General features: G+C 40.2%; 1 protein-coding gene across 1 annotated transcript in view; it reads right to left on the bottom strand.

Moving 5' to 3' along the window:
- The window catches only part of LOC103175759 (neuroligin-1), a 157,140-nt gene that overhangs the window by 133,603 nt on the left and 7,493 nt on the right, over window positions 1–16,044 (bottom strand). Inside the window, exon 2 of the mRNA XM_042339263.1 lies at window positions 3,589–4,373. Coding sequence (XP_042195197.1) covers window positions 3,589–4,084 — 496 coding nt within the window. The 5' untranslated portion in view covers window positions 4,085–4,373. The remainder of the gene's footprint in view (window positions 1–3,588; window positions 4,374–16,044) is intronic.

Here is a 16,044-nt window from a genome sequence, read left to right as displayed (position 1 = left end):
GAGACGTGCGGAGTTAGGAAACTTGTACACTGCATCGCTCCCTCCAGCTTTTTCCTCTCCTTCAAGTCAGAAAGGGGTTGGATTCCACTCTGCGATTGCCAACAGATCAGTGAGATCAGACGTATCTGAGGGTCCATCAATCCTGTGCTTTACTGGCATCATTCAGTCGGTGCTTCATGTTTCATTGTGTGCTTTGTTGCATGATATTCACAGTGACACACACACACACAGCTTTGCTTAGTCACTCATAATGTTTGGCTCCCGAGCACTCCATTAAAATGGGTGCAGAACATTCCCTGAACTCCATCTTAGCATGTGGTAACAATCGACAATTGTGGCAAATAACTTATGGCTGAGGATTTAACTGCATCCCTTGTTTTGAATAACCTGGCAGACTGAGATACCCAAACTGCCAATTACTATAATCAGAGGAACACGCCGTCGCTATTGATTCACTGATTGTAGGAGTAAATGTCATGCGTACTTTGTTGGAGTCGCATTTCACAGAAACATAATTTAGCAATAATGAATGTATAAGAGTTCAATTTGGCACTCAACGAAAGGGATGAGATTTACCGTAACTCTACACGACTGTTCAATCCCACCTAAGAATTAATTTACACCAACTGCCTCCTCTCCCTTCCTGCAACTGAGATGCCTCAACACCTTGTGCCCTAACAGGCAGATAACACAAGGATATCCTCAGCTGGCTCTCAATGTCAATCAATGTAATTCAATAACTGCCCCTGACCAAACACAAGAAGTAATTAGAAACAACTGCAATAAACAGTCCTTTCAGCCAACCAAACAATCACCCAAATACATACACGTGTATGCATGCATACAGCCAGCCAACCAACCAACAGTTCTGAGGCTTCCACAAGGTCACACTTGTAAACTGAGCAATCAGGTGTTACTGCCTTCAAGGAAGTCAAAATTCCACCCAGCTATCACACATTACCTGCACAATCATTCCATTCAGATATTTAACATTCAACACTTCAAAGGAAACGTAGAAATTGGATAACACTAAAGATAATGTCCCTTTTTTTTCCTTCTAGTTATTGATGGAGGTGAGGAACTTAAGCTGAAGACTCCTGACAAGTCTGAGAAGGGTGGGGTTTGGGCTTGGGTTGGGGAATGATGCATTACAAAATGTGGGAGTTCAAGTAATGGAGGTGGAAGTTGTTTAATTAACTGTAATGCTGCAGTGCCAACTGACCAATGTCACTGATGTAGTAATGTGCATCAAAATCACACACTGAAATAATGTGAATAACCTGAAAAACAATAACAGTAAAATTTTATATTTCTCATTTGAGGAAGGCAGATTTTATTCTATAGATGGTGATTATTGCTCTGATATTAATGAAATAAATTCACCCGTGTTATTTATCCCAGGACTTTTTACAGTGACTGATTGACAGATTGGCCATTTCAGCCTTTCATTGACGCAAGCCCATATTTAAGACTGAATAAAGTTCATCCAAGGCATTTAGTTGTAACTGATTGTGAATGGGCATGCTTGTCTGAGGTACATGAATACAATCCTTTAATCAAAGTATTGTTTCAATAGGGTGTCCTTTGCAATATTTCTGATCATAATTATTTTATCAAAGAACAGAAGTCACAAAATAGGGGATAATTTCCTGCAAAAAATAATAATAATCCTTGCATTTGATATAGCACCTTATCATGTCTTCAAGATGTCTCAAAGCGCTTCACAGAATATACTCTAAAGTGTAGTGACTGTATATTTTGTGGGCGAAACAAGAGAAATGCCTCGCTTGCTCATGGGTGCACTGCTCGATGATGACTACTTCATGCAGATTTCCCGTGGGTCGATGGTAATTCTAAAAGCATCTTCTGAAGGAATCCCATTACAAAACATCATTTAGACCCTCCACCCCCGCAATGTGGCCAATAACTTTACAAAATGAAGAACATTGGTCAGAGGCTTCCCAACACTGCCTTTGCATGCCTGTGTGCACCTGATAAGCTTCCAGTTACTAGGATTCCTTGATGCAGCACCTTGCAGTTCTGCTGGTAAGCTCCATTACTTCAGTCTGTGTAATTCTCGTTACACATATTCCGTTGGTTTAACGCATGCTGTGAGTTTGCAATAAAAGTAAAAGATAGTGAACCTGAGACTTTGCTTTCGGTCTAGAACTAAAATGGTAAAAACCTGTTTCATCCAACCCACTAAGTTAATAATCACAAAACAAGAGGCATTAGCCACGTAAACCCAAACCAGAATTGGCTAATGCAAATCTTGTTAAATTAAACTAATACATAAACCGCACCTTAGAGACAATTTGCTTGCATCTGATTCACATATACATAGTTATTACAGCATTCATAGATTTTTTNAAAGGCATTCTTGGATAAATAGGTCTTGACATAAGAACATAAGAATTGCTCGTCAAAAGAAGACCAAGGTCCATCCAGTTCGCCTTTGACCAGTGATCCTGTCAGTCACATGCTCATGTCAAGTCCCAAACTATTTGCTCTATCCCCAGACTTTTTAACAAGACATTTCCAATCATGTAATGGGTGTATCACCAAAATAATACCAGCTGAGAAACCACAATCACCAGGAAAATAAAACTAAAGTAGGCAACTTAGAATCTGTCAGTGACTAGTAAAGAATACTGCTGCTCTTGAAAAAATCTGGCTTGCTTCCTCGCAACTAGGACACAGTTTTCCCTTCCTAATTAGCAGTTGTATATCTCCTGGTATGTTTTGACAGAATCAAGTATCGTACAGAAAAGCTAGTTTTCTTAAATACCAGTTTACCCTTGCAGTAACACCATTGACATGAACGTTATAAAATGGATAAAGTAATTGAAAAATGGTCTGATATAAATTACACTTTTTCGCAAGCCAAATGGAGGAGGAAGTAATCAGATTGATATCATGTTCTGCTTTGTGGGTGTTTGCTATTTAAAATCACCTCTTAAAATCTGTGCCTTCTGATGATCTCACTGATGTCATAAATTACATGACATTTGCTGACCTTTGCTTTGCCTCAAAGTATCTGTGGACATCTCTGGATGAGGAGTACAACCTCTTCTGCTCCAAGCTTTATACATACCTCCTTTTCTACATATTTTCTTGCCGGGTTTCCTGGCACATTCCTTCGATATTCTTTTTACTGAAAAATGAATAAAAGACTAAAAAATAACATGAGCTCCGTCACAGACAGTAGGAGCATGCAACACTACCAACTGACTTAAAATGGTCCTTTTTTAAAAAAAAAACAAGGATAAGGCTCCCAACTCATTGTGCCTGCACACACAATGGGACAAATGATGCACCTTCTCTTAAGTCAGTGAGAGGGGAATTGAAAAAACAACATCCACCTCAATGGTCGTGCTGTGGAGGGGATAGGAGGAAAAAATAGAGTGAGGTGGGGGAATAGAGGATAGAGATCTGATGGATAGGGAAAAGCTTCATGCACGAACACACAAACCACAGCACAGCATGCAAACCATTTCTCATGCTTGCTAAAAACAAAGATAAGGTACAACATTGATATTAAAGGTTATTAAAATGAGATTCTTCCTGTTCCCTGTTGATTAGACTCACCATCTTCAGTAGGCACATATATGTTTAGAAAGAGGCAATCTTCATTCTGCTCTTGAACGTAAGAGGCAATTACTTCCAAGTTGGCGTAAAACCAGACTGGGAGCATGACTTCCGGCAACATACCATGGATGTTCTGGGGACAAACTGGTGCAAAATGGGTGGCATTTCGAATTTCAGACCAAGACGAAGGGGGTTCTGGGGGTTGGAATCGTCGCTCGCCGGTGGGTGGAGCAGCATATGGTACCCCGAGATATTGGATAACTGGACCCAAGATCTCATTGCTCAGTTCCTTTTTAATCCCCCTTAATCTGCCGTAATTAGTGTTAACCACTGGGTTGGTGTCGTCTTGTTTCTGACACAGCACCAGAGTATCCTTCAATGTAAATCCCAGTATCCAAAGAATAAAGGTAATATCAAACCCCATCCGCACTGGGTGCACCATCACCACGCTCAATATACAGTTAAGCCACATTGGCCTCGCTTGATGAAGCGGCATAGTCTAGAGTTTGTTTGTAGTTCTGGAAGGGAAATCCTATGTCCTATCCAGATGGAATCCCAGGAAATGTTAGGGCGTTGTTCAGACAAAAAGGAAAGGCAAATCTCAAAGGCTTTTTGTATCAGAAAGATTTTCCATGGAGTTTGTACTTAATGAAGGAACATCTTCACTTGGTGCTTTTTTTAGAAAAAACATCCAAACATCTTTTGTGCATCGACATGGAGAGATGTACTGTTCACTGCAGATTTCCTTCTGGTAAATCAATTGTAGGTATCAGTAAGTTTGTTGCCTGCAAAACACAAGACACAGAGTACCAAATTAGTTATTGCAATTGCTCACAATAAAAAAATATCTCTTTTGTTTTAGCCCCACACAAATCCCACAAATCTTTACCTTTCTAAAACCATGGGGAAGAATAAAACCTCCAAAGGAAACTTTAATTGAAAACAAACTTCCTCTCTGACATTCCCTTTTGATTCCTAAACAGAATTGTTTGCCTCGAAATAACTGTTTGGCAATACAGATAAGATGGACTAGAATTAGATTTTCACATATCACAGTCACTTCTGATCCATTGATTTTTAGTGGGGAATGTGTCGGCAGTGGGACAAACCAACTGAGTGTTCTTACCCCCTTCTTCCCACACGCAAGTACGTACGCACTCATACTCACAACCTGCTGTTGTGTGGCCATCCACTTGATGTATGATTGAAACTTGCCAAATGTTATCCCTAGTTGTGCCAGATGGGTTTAAATAATGAGCATCCTTGGGATTTCAATTATGATCAATTGGATGCAAAGGCATGTCTTGTACTGCTACCGAGACCTACTTTCTACTTTTAAACATTCTGATGCGAGGGATATCTCTGAGTGCTTCACTTAAATGTGAGGAATATTTCATCTGGAAATATTACATTTTCTTATATTTGGGAAGATTGCGCAGAATACAATTACAAAGCAAATTTAGCAGAAAAAAGATCATTCGTGATGCAAGCTGAAAATATTAATGGTCTATATCTAAAGAATATAAGCCTGAGTGCAGTCGTGCTTTGAATTCATTTTTTTTCCTTTAAGGTGCAATCTTCATCACAATGTGCAGTGAAAATACAATATAGCAAATGCAATATGCAGCGCGTGAAAAACAACTTGTAACCCAATATTAGAAAGCACATATAATTTGTTCTTTATATTGAAAGGCACTATTAAGTGAGGAGTTTTTTCCCATACAATTTACTTGTGATGTGACAACTAGGGGATTTATCATTATTGACACCACACCATTCATTGGTTACTAATAAAGTATTTTTTGACTTTGAGAGAATTTTAAAGTTTTTTTTCATCAACTATACTTTTAATTCATTGTCCAACAGATTTCCATTCCCATCATCCGGCTCCATAATAACATCAATTTACTTTTTCAAATAACATTTCAATTTACTTGTAGGTACAGAAGCAAGGAAGAATAATAAGATGCATCTGAAAAGCAGCAATTTTCTAGCTTTCATTCCTGTATGATTGTGCCATACCAATAGTAAAAGATATTCAATCACAAATGGCACAGCGTTCTTTATATTTTATCCCAAATTGAAGAAGAACTATGGCCAGTTCCCACCCGCAAAAACAGAAATAATTTGATTCCTCCCCCTCCATCAACAATTATATTGTGTTCCTCAGAGAGTTGTAAGACCATTGTTACATCAAACTTAGATCCTTGATCAGGCAAATGTATTTCTTAGAATAAAAACAGAAGTGGCTGGCAACACTCAGCAGGTCAGGCAGCATCTATGGAGAGAGGAGAGTGAGTGAACGTTTCAGGTCGATGACCTTTCGTCAGAACTCGTCAGTATTTCTTAAAATAATGGAATATTGCAGCCAGCACTTAAATTGGCCATTTTGGTGGATCAAGCCTCTGCTGGTGTTTTTCTCCTCTTGAATGTTGACTGGTAAATTCAAAACATTAATAAACTCCAACATCCATATAAATATATATAATATATATACATTATATATACATATAATATACATTTATATACACATACACACACACGTGCAGGATAATATCTCCTACAAGTACAAATACTTTAGTTGATCAACTTCCACTTCCCATCAAAGTTGTTTGCAAGGATCTTCCATCAGTAACCAGGAACTGTCTGATGGGCAGCCCAGCTAGCGTGAAATTGATGAACCTTGAAATTAGAGAGGGGGTAAAAGACAAGTGGCCCACACCGAGCAACAAATGTACTTCTGCACAGATTTCCATTTACTGTATCCATAGCTCATCAAAGAGTGCAAATGCCCTGAAAAATTGTGGAAAAATGCAAAACCTCTCTTCCATGTCAGTCTGATGCAGAAAAACAGACTTGACAAAAATCCATTCTGAGTGTTCCAAATGACCTTTAACTGAAGAAATGATATATCAATGTGGAAAACAAGATATGCCCTACACATATAAATACAAATCACCTGTGTATGGCACCACAATTTGCTCAGGATAATTCATTGCACTCAACATGTTAATGAAGTGTTGTGTTTAGTTTTAAAGCAGGTATCGTTCTGTTAAACGTTTTACCTTTACAGTCACAGTGGTATTTGGTGTACAAATATTTCACCCACAAACTACATAGTCAATCTACTTTACAACATATTCTGTGAAGTACTTTGAGGCATAGAATAAAGAAACAGGAGGAGGCCATTCAGCCCCTTGAGCCTGTTCTGCCATTCTATAAGATCATGGCTGATATGTACTTCATCTCCAATTGCCTGCCCTTGCCCTGTGTCCCTTGATACGCTGCCCTAATAAATATCTATCCACGTCTCAACGACTTGCAAGGATTATTACAATTATTATTATTAAATGTGGCTTCATATATCCGCAATACTGCCCATCCTTTAATGTATTTTGATCCTTTAATGTATTGTGTGACTTTAATGAGGCTCAGAGGTTAGCTGCATTGCTCTCCTCTGCTTTTTAAAGGCTTTTTTCAGACAGAGGTTCTCTAGAAAATAAAGCACAATCGGTTGTGTTGACTGTAACCTTTGGGATAGAGTATTGAGGCACTGATCTATGAAACTTCCTCTCTCTCTCTCTCTCTCTGACTTCAGTTTGTTATATGCCTGACTGTGCTGTGAGGTGCTGCCCACGGCTATTCCTATGGCAACCCCTCCTATGAACATAATTATTAAAATGAGTTTTCTCAAGCTGCAAGACCGATTTCCTTTCCCATCGCTTTCTCCGCCTTTCTTGGTTTCAGCCAATAATTGGTTCAATACCAGGATATTCAATACAAGACCTTTAAACACATCAGTCAGTCAGTCAGTCCTGTATCTGTGCTATGTTAAACAGGGCAGAAGGGAATGGCATCAGTCTCAACGTGAAATCAATTTTTTTTAAATGGTCAATGTAAAAAAATAAGAAAATACAGTTACTTCATAATTTCCAGTTATCAGGTCTGACATCCAGACTCGTTGTGCTTAACTGAATCTTGGTTTTGCCCACAAAATATACAACCAATTCACTTTACAGTATACTGAATGGAGCGCTTTGAGACGTCTCAAAGGTGCCACAGCAGATGCAAAGGTTATTATTATCATTGGTTCTCTATGCTGTCCTCGCCCGAAACTGGATGGAGCTCCAAAACACATACAATACATTGCAACTAACATATGCATCTTGCCACAGATTGCATAACAGCTCCAGGTGAGTGGCCTGGCTGTGAAATCCAACTAAACAGCACAGTTACTCCCCTCCCATTTCCCAATCCAACAATGCAGAGGTTTAACAATGGAAATCCCTGAGATTAATTACAGCAGAAACATTGGACAGGTCTGGGGGTGGGGGGGGGGGGGGTCCAAAGGGAAACTAAGACCAACAATACTGAATTTGCCTGTTCCACCTATGTGTTTTGTTTAGCGAATGTTCCTGGCTTCGAAACGACTCAAAATGCGATTAATTCCAAAGGTAACGCAATCCTACACCGTTTGCATGTTAACTGGTTCAGTATTATAGTGCGAAGCTCTCAACCCTGATCTCAAACATACTGTTTTGATAAGGAAACCACGTCCTTTCAGGTTACAAAACAACACATTTGGTTTCCTGCACTTTCGTTAGTGTTAATCGTTTTGTTTATATAAACACAAATGAGCAAATACATACTTCAAATACTCCCTTCCCTTCGAAAGTACAGTATTGGCCCCACAGTGTGAATATTAATGTGGTGTGTAGTTGCTAAAAGGTTTGTGTGTGTGTGTGTGCAAAGCTTCGGAAAGCATTTGCTTAATCAAATCATGAAATTAAGAGATGTTTTGTGTATAACCATCTGTCTGGTATTTGCATAGCGTTCAGAACAAGTAACAATAAAGACAGATTATTTCACTCATTTGATTTCGGTACAATTATTGCGAGGTCCACACGGAAACCTCTGCCTATTTGGTGACACAGAAACCCCGTTTAGATCTTTAATGAAAGCAGAAGTTCTCTCTTAATTAGAAGTCAATTAATATCCAGTAATTTGTATGATTCATTCTGATTAAACTGCTGCAAATTGATTTTCTTCTGCACACGAATGTGGCTCCATAAATGCTTCTGGAATTTGTACTGATTTGTTTAAAAATAAAATCATCCGATAAAACAATCTTCAACACAGGGGGGAAACTATACAGCACCCACAGGGGTACATATACACACATATATATACACACACACAGTGACACACACACACTGACACTCACACACACTGACACTCACACACACACAGTGACACACACACACACAGTGACACACACACACACACACTGACACTCACACACACACAGTGACACACACTGACACTCACACACACACACAGTGACACACACACACACACTGACACTCACACAAAACACAAATCAATTTGCCACTTCGATATCCTTCATATGAAGATGATTCTAACCATTATAACGAGCTGATCAGTCTGCTCACATCTTACACACCCCTCGTTCCCTCAAATGTAAACTAAAATGCTATCTGCAACCCTAAATCGCCACTAAAATGCACCTACGTGCATTCCCTCTGCTACTGCACCCCCCATTGCCACACTATATATAACCTGCCTTTATACACATATATATATACATATATATATATAAATGTAGGTTGGAATTAAAACTAAAATAAAAGCGAATGGCTGTCTGGCTGGAGCCAGAGCTCTCGCAAAGGCAATGGGCTGACATTTATTCACACAGAGAGAGTGAGAGAGAGAGATTTCCCCCCCTCCCCAACCACAAAAAGTAGGATTGCAACAATTTCCTTTGCTCCTCTCTCATCCCCACTGGAATGCTCTCAACCACGTCCACAATCTTCGGATGGATTCACTCATGTTCTGGAGGATTTACATATCCCCCTTTCTCTCCCTCACCCCCCAAAAAAAATTTGGCTGCATTTTTTTTACAGTAGTTCCCCCCCCCCTCCCTCCCCACCCTCCCCACCAACCCAACCCCCAAGGCTGACCCACTCACTCACTCAGTTCCAGTGAAATCCAGCAATGATTGAAGGTAAATCTCTCCTCTATGCGGTAAATGGTTCACACACAACACACACACACACACACACACAAAAAAAAGAATCAACACGAATCCAAAAGGAAGGGATTTTTTCTTCCTTCACTTGGCTCCTGGCTGACAGTCTGGTTCTCTCCCAGTTCCTCTGTCATTCCCATCCATGGCTGCAGAGGCACTGAAGGAATGTCAGGTCCCTTTGCGCTAGAAACCCTCTCCCTTTTTCTCAATCGAATGCATTTCCAGGCGAGACGCTGAGATCAGGTTTCTGTGGATGAGCTTTTTTTTTGACACAGGTTTTCTCTCCCCCCCCCCCCCCCCTCCACCCCTACATTGCTTTCAGCTGAGCTGTAAAACGGTGCACAGACACACCTAGTGGCCAACACACAACCCACATCTCACTTTCACTCTCTCTCTCTCCTCCTCCTCCTCCCTCCACTCACACTCACACTCTCTCTGTCAGATTTACCTTAAGATCCATAAGGATCGGCAAACCGTAAGAAGACCGAGGTCCGTCTAGTTCACCTTCCACCATCCTGGCAGTCGCTGGACATGTCCTGTCCCAAACTACATACTGTATTAATACCTTTTGGCTCATGGGCAGGACCTGGAAGGGCAGACCAGTCACTGGGGGGGAGGAGGGGGGCAGGGAGTCCTCCCGCTCAGTTCCTGTTAAACCTGCCAGCCAAAGCCCTAAAGGGTAGGGTGGTCCGAGCTGGACAAGTGGCGGGAAAGCTTGGTGGACTGCATTATCAACAGTAAGCTATGCAGCATTAGCTGGTTAGAATCCAGCAGTTACCCCCAGCACACACTCTGGGCTCCCCCCAAGCTTTGGCTCTTGCCAACCTGCGCCCAATACTTTCCAGAGGTAGGTGAGCAGGAGGCGTCCCTCCAGGGGGAGAGAGGGAGTGCATTCCATTCCAACAATCTCTCTCTGGGATTTCCCTGTGTGTGCGTGGGAGGCAGGGAATTCCCAATTGGGTTTGGAGACTCTTAAGCAATGGTGATGGGTTTCCATGTGTGTCAGACACCCGGCTGATCCTAAACAATTTGTGAAATCCCTTCACTCTCTGGCCCCTCCCCACCTCTCCAACCTCCTCCCTCCCCAATCCACCACCCGACTCCTCGCTCGACTGGCAGCTCTTGCTCATCCCTCGCACTCTCTGCCCCAGCCACTATGCCCCAAAACTCTGGAACACTCTCCCTCATTCCCTCCGCCTTGCCCCTTCTCTCCCTTCTCTCAAGTCCAGCCTGAAAACCTTCCTCTTCGACTGTGCTTACAGCCACGTTCACCCCCCCCCCCCAGGCTCAGAGTGGGACTGCACCACTGTTAAGCGCTGTGAGATGCCGCCCTGCGTGGAGGGCGCTGTACAAGTGTAAGTTGTCGTTGTTGTGTATTGTTGCTCTCTCCCTGGCTTTGATGTTTTCCTTTTGCCCCGAGCCTCTGATGAAATGCTTTAGTAGCTAATCTTTCTCATTTATTTGACGAGACATGTTTCTACATAGTGATAGTCACCTTCATCCAAGAACACATGATTGAAACAGTGAACCATGAAATAGGAATGGGATTAAAAATAAAGTTGAGGTGAGAAGAGTTTCTATTGGTAATGAATGATTGGGAGGGAATTATGGTTGGAGAGGGCACAGAATGGGATGCATTAGTATCAGAAATCTTTTGGAAACAAAACACACGAGATAAAAGCTGCCCAGGTCTGACTAAACGTTGCCAGTTCAATTTCAACTGGAATTATCCTCGGATACATATATGCATAAACCCTCTCAAATCATAACAATCTGGTAAAGAGCCACAGCAATGGTTCCTATTTACAAATAATGAATGTGTTAATTATCCAATGAAAAACAAATCAATACTCCATCTCTCACGCTATTCTCTGCCCAAGGCAGATAGGTGGACAATTATCCTGATCCCCAAATACATTATCTTTTGAAAGAAATTCAAAAAGTTCACGGGACACAGATAGACTCATTGGAATACAACTCGCAAGCCAGTAGTTAGACAAGTGTGAACAACTATAGGTCTCTCTTGATACAATGTTCAGTGTGTTATATTCCTGCACTAGTAGAACATTTGCAAATTGCTGACATTCGCAAAATGGTATCCTAACACCATTTTAATGAGAAATTTCAATATCTAACAAGTAACACTTTACACTGTCGTGAAAGTGATTAAAGTAAGGTTGTTCCCAAAGTTTCAGCTTTTTAGGAGCTTTTAACACTGATTGAAGTAGACAGGGGAAAAAAATGCACCGAGCAAAGTATGCTATGTAACCTGGAACTCTTTGAGGATGTCAGCGTAATGGAGAGTGACATTTATCTTCTACTGTCAAGTTTACTGGAATAAAATCTGCTCATCCACAAATTACAGTTTTTTTAAAAAAAGGAAAGGTAAGACATGCATTTGTGTCTATAATTCTTCATACAAATTCCCAATTTTTGCCGGGTTTTTTGCAGGAGACATCGACATATATCCGAACAAGAATCCTAGAATTATACATCACAGACAGAGGCCGTTCAGCCCATCGTGTCTGTGCTGCTCTTTGAAAAGAGCTTCCAAATCAACCCCACTTCCCCTCTTCCTCCCCATAGCCCTGATCAACCCCACTCCCCCGCACTCTCCCTAAAGCCCTGCAAACGTGTCCTCCCCAATGAAGGAATAGATAACTAGCCCTCCATCTCAGCAAGGCAACAGCACAGAAACTAAAGAGCTGTGAAAAAAATAATTGGAAAGAAAATAAGGAGATAAAGTACAGACTGTTGCCACATGCGTGGCGTTTTAGATGCAAAATATGAAAGTTTCATCCGAAAAGTCGAGTTTGTAGCAGTAAGTTCTGCTCTCCCAGTATCAAGGCAAGACAACAATAGTTACCTTTTTGACAAAGATTTGTTTTCAACATATTTAAATCTGTAGCTCTAACTGTTAACAAAAAAGTTTGAGTTGGGTAAATTTGATCTTGGATATATACAAACAAAACCAGAAGCAATGTAACGATACATTAGTGATACTGAGAACAACGGCCCTGGATACAGCAGAGGGTATATAACTTGTCCAAATAATAATAATAATCCTTGCATTTGACACAGCGCCTCATCGCATCTTCAAGATGTCTCTTGACGTCTGTAGAGTGCAGTGACTGTATATTTTGTGGGTGTGGATTGAGTGACCAAATTATTACTACTTTTATCATTTTTTTTTATTTGTGAAGGGATTGTTAAATCATTATTAAGTAGTGTCAAATAAAAAGAAAATGCCATTCGTACAAGTGGTGTGCACGGCCCATCTGAAGAGGATGGATCCAGAATCAGTTCACCTCCTTTACGATGTAACCAACTCAGGACAATTTTCCCAGCGGCTAGCTACGCTGGATCATACATGGATTCCACGTGGCTGTATCAAGCTCTATAACCGCTGTAGGACAGCCACGGGAAGGAAGCCTCTCTGATCTTTTGAGACTCATATACCCTGTAATGATAGTAATTCAAAAGCCTTCCTTCTTCAAGACGGAATCTGAATCCCACGGAGAACAGCTTTTATTGGCACATCGAAAACAATCTGCTAAATGATACGTACATAAAAGCTGACGTTAGAGTTTGTATGGAACCACGTTCGGATTATAAGAGTCATTTTCAAGTCGATTTATAAGTCAAGAAAAAAAAAAGAGAGGGAAAAGTTAGTGCCTGGTAGCAATAAGGTAATGATAATGTTAATAAAATAATGAATTGCTCCCAAACACAACTTGCTCTGCTTGTCCTGAACCCTTATGGAAAGCTTGACATACCCTGAAGCAACTCAAAGGTTCAAGAAGAGCTGAAGAATATCTTTCAAAATGTGATCAGAACCACTCGGCAGAACAAGCAGAAATAAATTAAATTGGAGAGGCTGTGAAATAGGCACCTCAAAGTAGCATTTCAGATCTTCAATCTAACGTTCGTCATGTTTTGTCTCCTGCCTCTGCCATCCCATGTCTCTGTCCCTCGGCCTTATCCCCTTTGCCCACCTTCAGATTGCGCATCAAGTCTTTCCTCTTCGACTGTGACATTGGTCACCTCCTTTCTCCCTGGCTTAGTCAAACTACGCCATGAGTCAACACTCTCAGAGTGGCCCTTCACGCATAAATGCAAGTTGCTGTTGTTGCCTGTAGTTACATATAAACTTTGGCAAAATAGCTTCTGCTTCAACCTCAGTGCTCTAAAATAATTAGTAAATAATCTTCCGTTCTGTGTTAATGAAAGAGCCTCTGACAGGTTAGACCTCTGGCATCACCAGCAATGCATTTCCCTGTCCACTTCTACAAATTTATTCCAACCGTACATATTTATAACTGTCACAAAAGCAATACATTCAAATGAGTCATGATTTGGAGGCAAGATTCAATTATTTTAATTTTGGCACCCTTACCAAATGACCATTGGAAATTATCCATACACAGTGCTCCTCACAGTTAATCAACTCTCCTTAAACACTTCCTGTTACAATTTAAAGGCATCCTTTCCAATCTTTTTTTAAACAAGTACTTGTAAAATAATACAATAAAAAAATACATCATTTATTTGTTTTTCAGAATGTATGGACTCTCTGCCAATTAAGAAAAATATATGATATCGATAAGGTTATCAATCAGTCCTTGTTCTGACTATCCTAATTTTTGGAGAGGATTGAGGGGAAAGAAAATCATTTGGCCCTAATACAGCTAACTACACAGTGACAAATAACTTAGGCAAATCACAATGGCAAGTAATCCAATCAAAGAGTTCAAATGAAGTAATAAGGCCAAAAGGGCACATCTTGAGGAGTTTATGAATGGCATCGGAACCAAAGACCCAACTAAATTCCTCTGATTTCCAAAATCCTTCTTGTTAAATCCTTTTTCAGTTGCTTCATAAAACCTGCTTACGTTTGTAAATCTGCCTGACAAACAAGAATGGAAGTACTACAGTAATACTACCCTATTACTCTATGGCACAAATGATTAAGGCAATGGCTGGGAAGACAAACTCACTTGTTAGAACAGCTTCAGTTAATGCTTTTCTGTTCTATGTTGGTCAAAATTGATTGTTTACTAATTTAAGACAATAAATCTCTCATTAGTCTTCCAATAAAACAATGGTATGCATAAGATTTATTTTCAAAAATACCTGATTCAGACAGCATTCTACCTGACAATACTCTTCCTTCAAGTCTGTAACTTGACTTTACATGTTATTTACTTGAACAGAAAAGCACAAGATTCATTTGTGAAAAGTTGGGAATACACTTGCAAAAACATAACAAAAAGCATGTTGTAAATTTTAACTTAGAAATATTGAACATAGCCCATTTTATTGCAAAACAAATCAGTCCGAAACAATATTTTATTATTGCACTTTTAAGACATTGTTGCAGAGCTTCAATTCAAATTTTAAAAACACTTTCGAAAGATGTTAGTAAGTAAAAAAAATATAAGCTTCACCAAGAAAAAGCCTGAACCTATTTCATCAAAACAAAATTACCAAAAGCATTTAAATGTCCCAAGCCAGATAAATAGTGATAAAGCATATTCTTCTGAAGGATAGAGGGATTAAGGGATATGGGGATAGGGTGGGTAAATGGAATTAGGTTACAAGATCAGCTATGATCTTATTAAATGGCGGGGCAGGCTCAGGGGGCTGAATGGCCTACTGCTCCTATGTCTTATGGTCTTCATCACTCCTGTACTACTTGGTTTTACTTTTCCCACATCAGCATACATCTTTATAAATAAATTATAGTTTTTTGAAGTTTCCAAATAAGATCAAGTAGCATTTCTTTCCTGTGCAAGAAATTAGTCGACTCATACAAGATTTGGATTCAGGAATTAGCCTTATTTAAATGAATAAATTTACTCTACTCTAAGAATAATAGTACTTTATGTCCTTTGCACATGAAAATTAGAAAATTGCACAAAATATTGTGAAAGTACTGTGTGCTTAATAGCATGCTTATGTCATTTTCGGGTGAGATGGCTTTAGTTCCCTGCCGTGGTTGATGCTGTAATTTGGAAGCAAAGAAACCCACTGAAAAACGTAAAGCTGTAATTTGGCCACAAAGACATTGAAAAACAACCAACCTCCTGCCTGTGCATGGAATGAGAATGTGCATCTTTAGAACTCACACCCAAATTACGCAGGTTTGTGTCCTAAACATACAGGTTCTTCCTGCCCTGCCCCCACCATACACAATTTGCCACCCCTTCCCGTCGAACACAAGTCACACACTGGGGTACAGTTCCATACTCATCAACCATCATCCAGCAACTGTCACCAATAATAATAATCCTTGCATTTGATACAGCGCCCCATCACGTCTTCGAGACGTCTCGAAGCTCTTCACAGAATACACTGTAAAGTGAATTGACTGTATATTTTGTGGGCAAAACGTGGCAGCCATTGCA

This window comes from Callorhinchus milii, unplaced genomic scaffold (assembly GCF_018977255.1).
Source record: "Callorhinchus milii isolate IMCB2004 unplaced genomic scaffold, IMCB_Cmil_1.0 Scaffold11, whole genome shotgun sequence".
Lineage (NCBI taxonomy): Eukaryota > Metazoa > Chordata > Chondrichthyes > Chimaeriformes > Callorhinchidae > Callorhinchus > Callorhinchus milii.
Note: the sequence above shows the minus strand (reverse complement) of the source record. Positions and strands in the feature narration are given on the sequence as shown.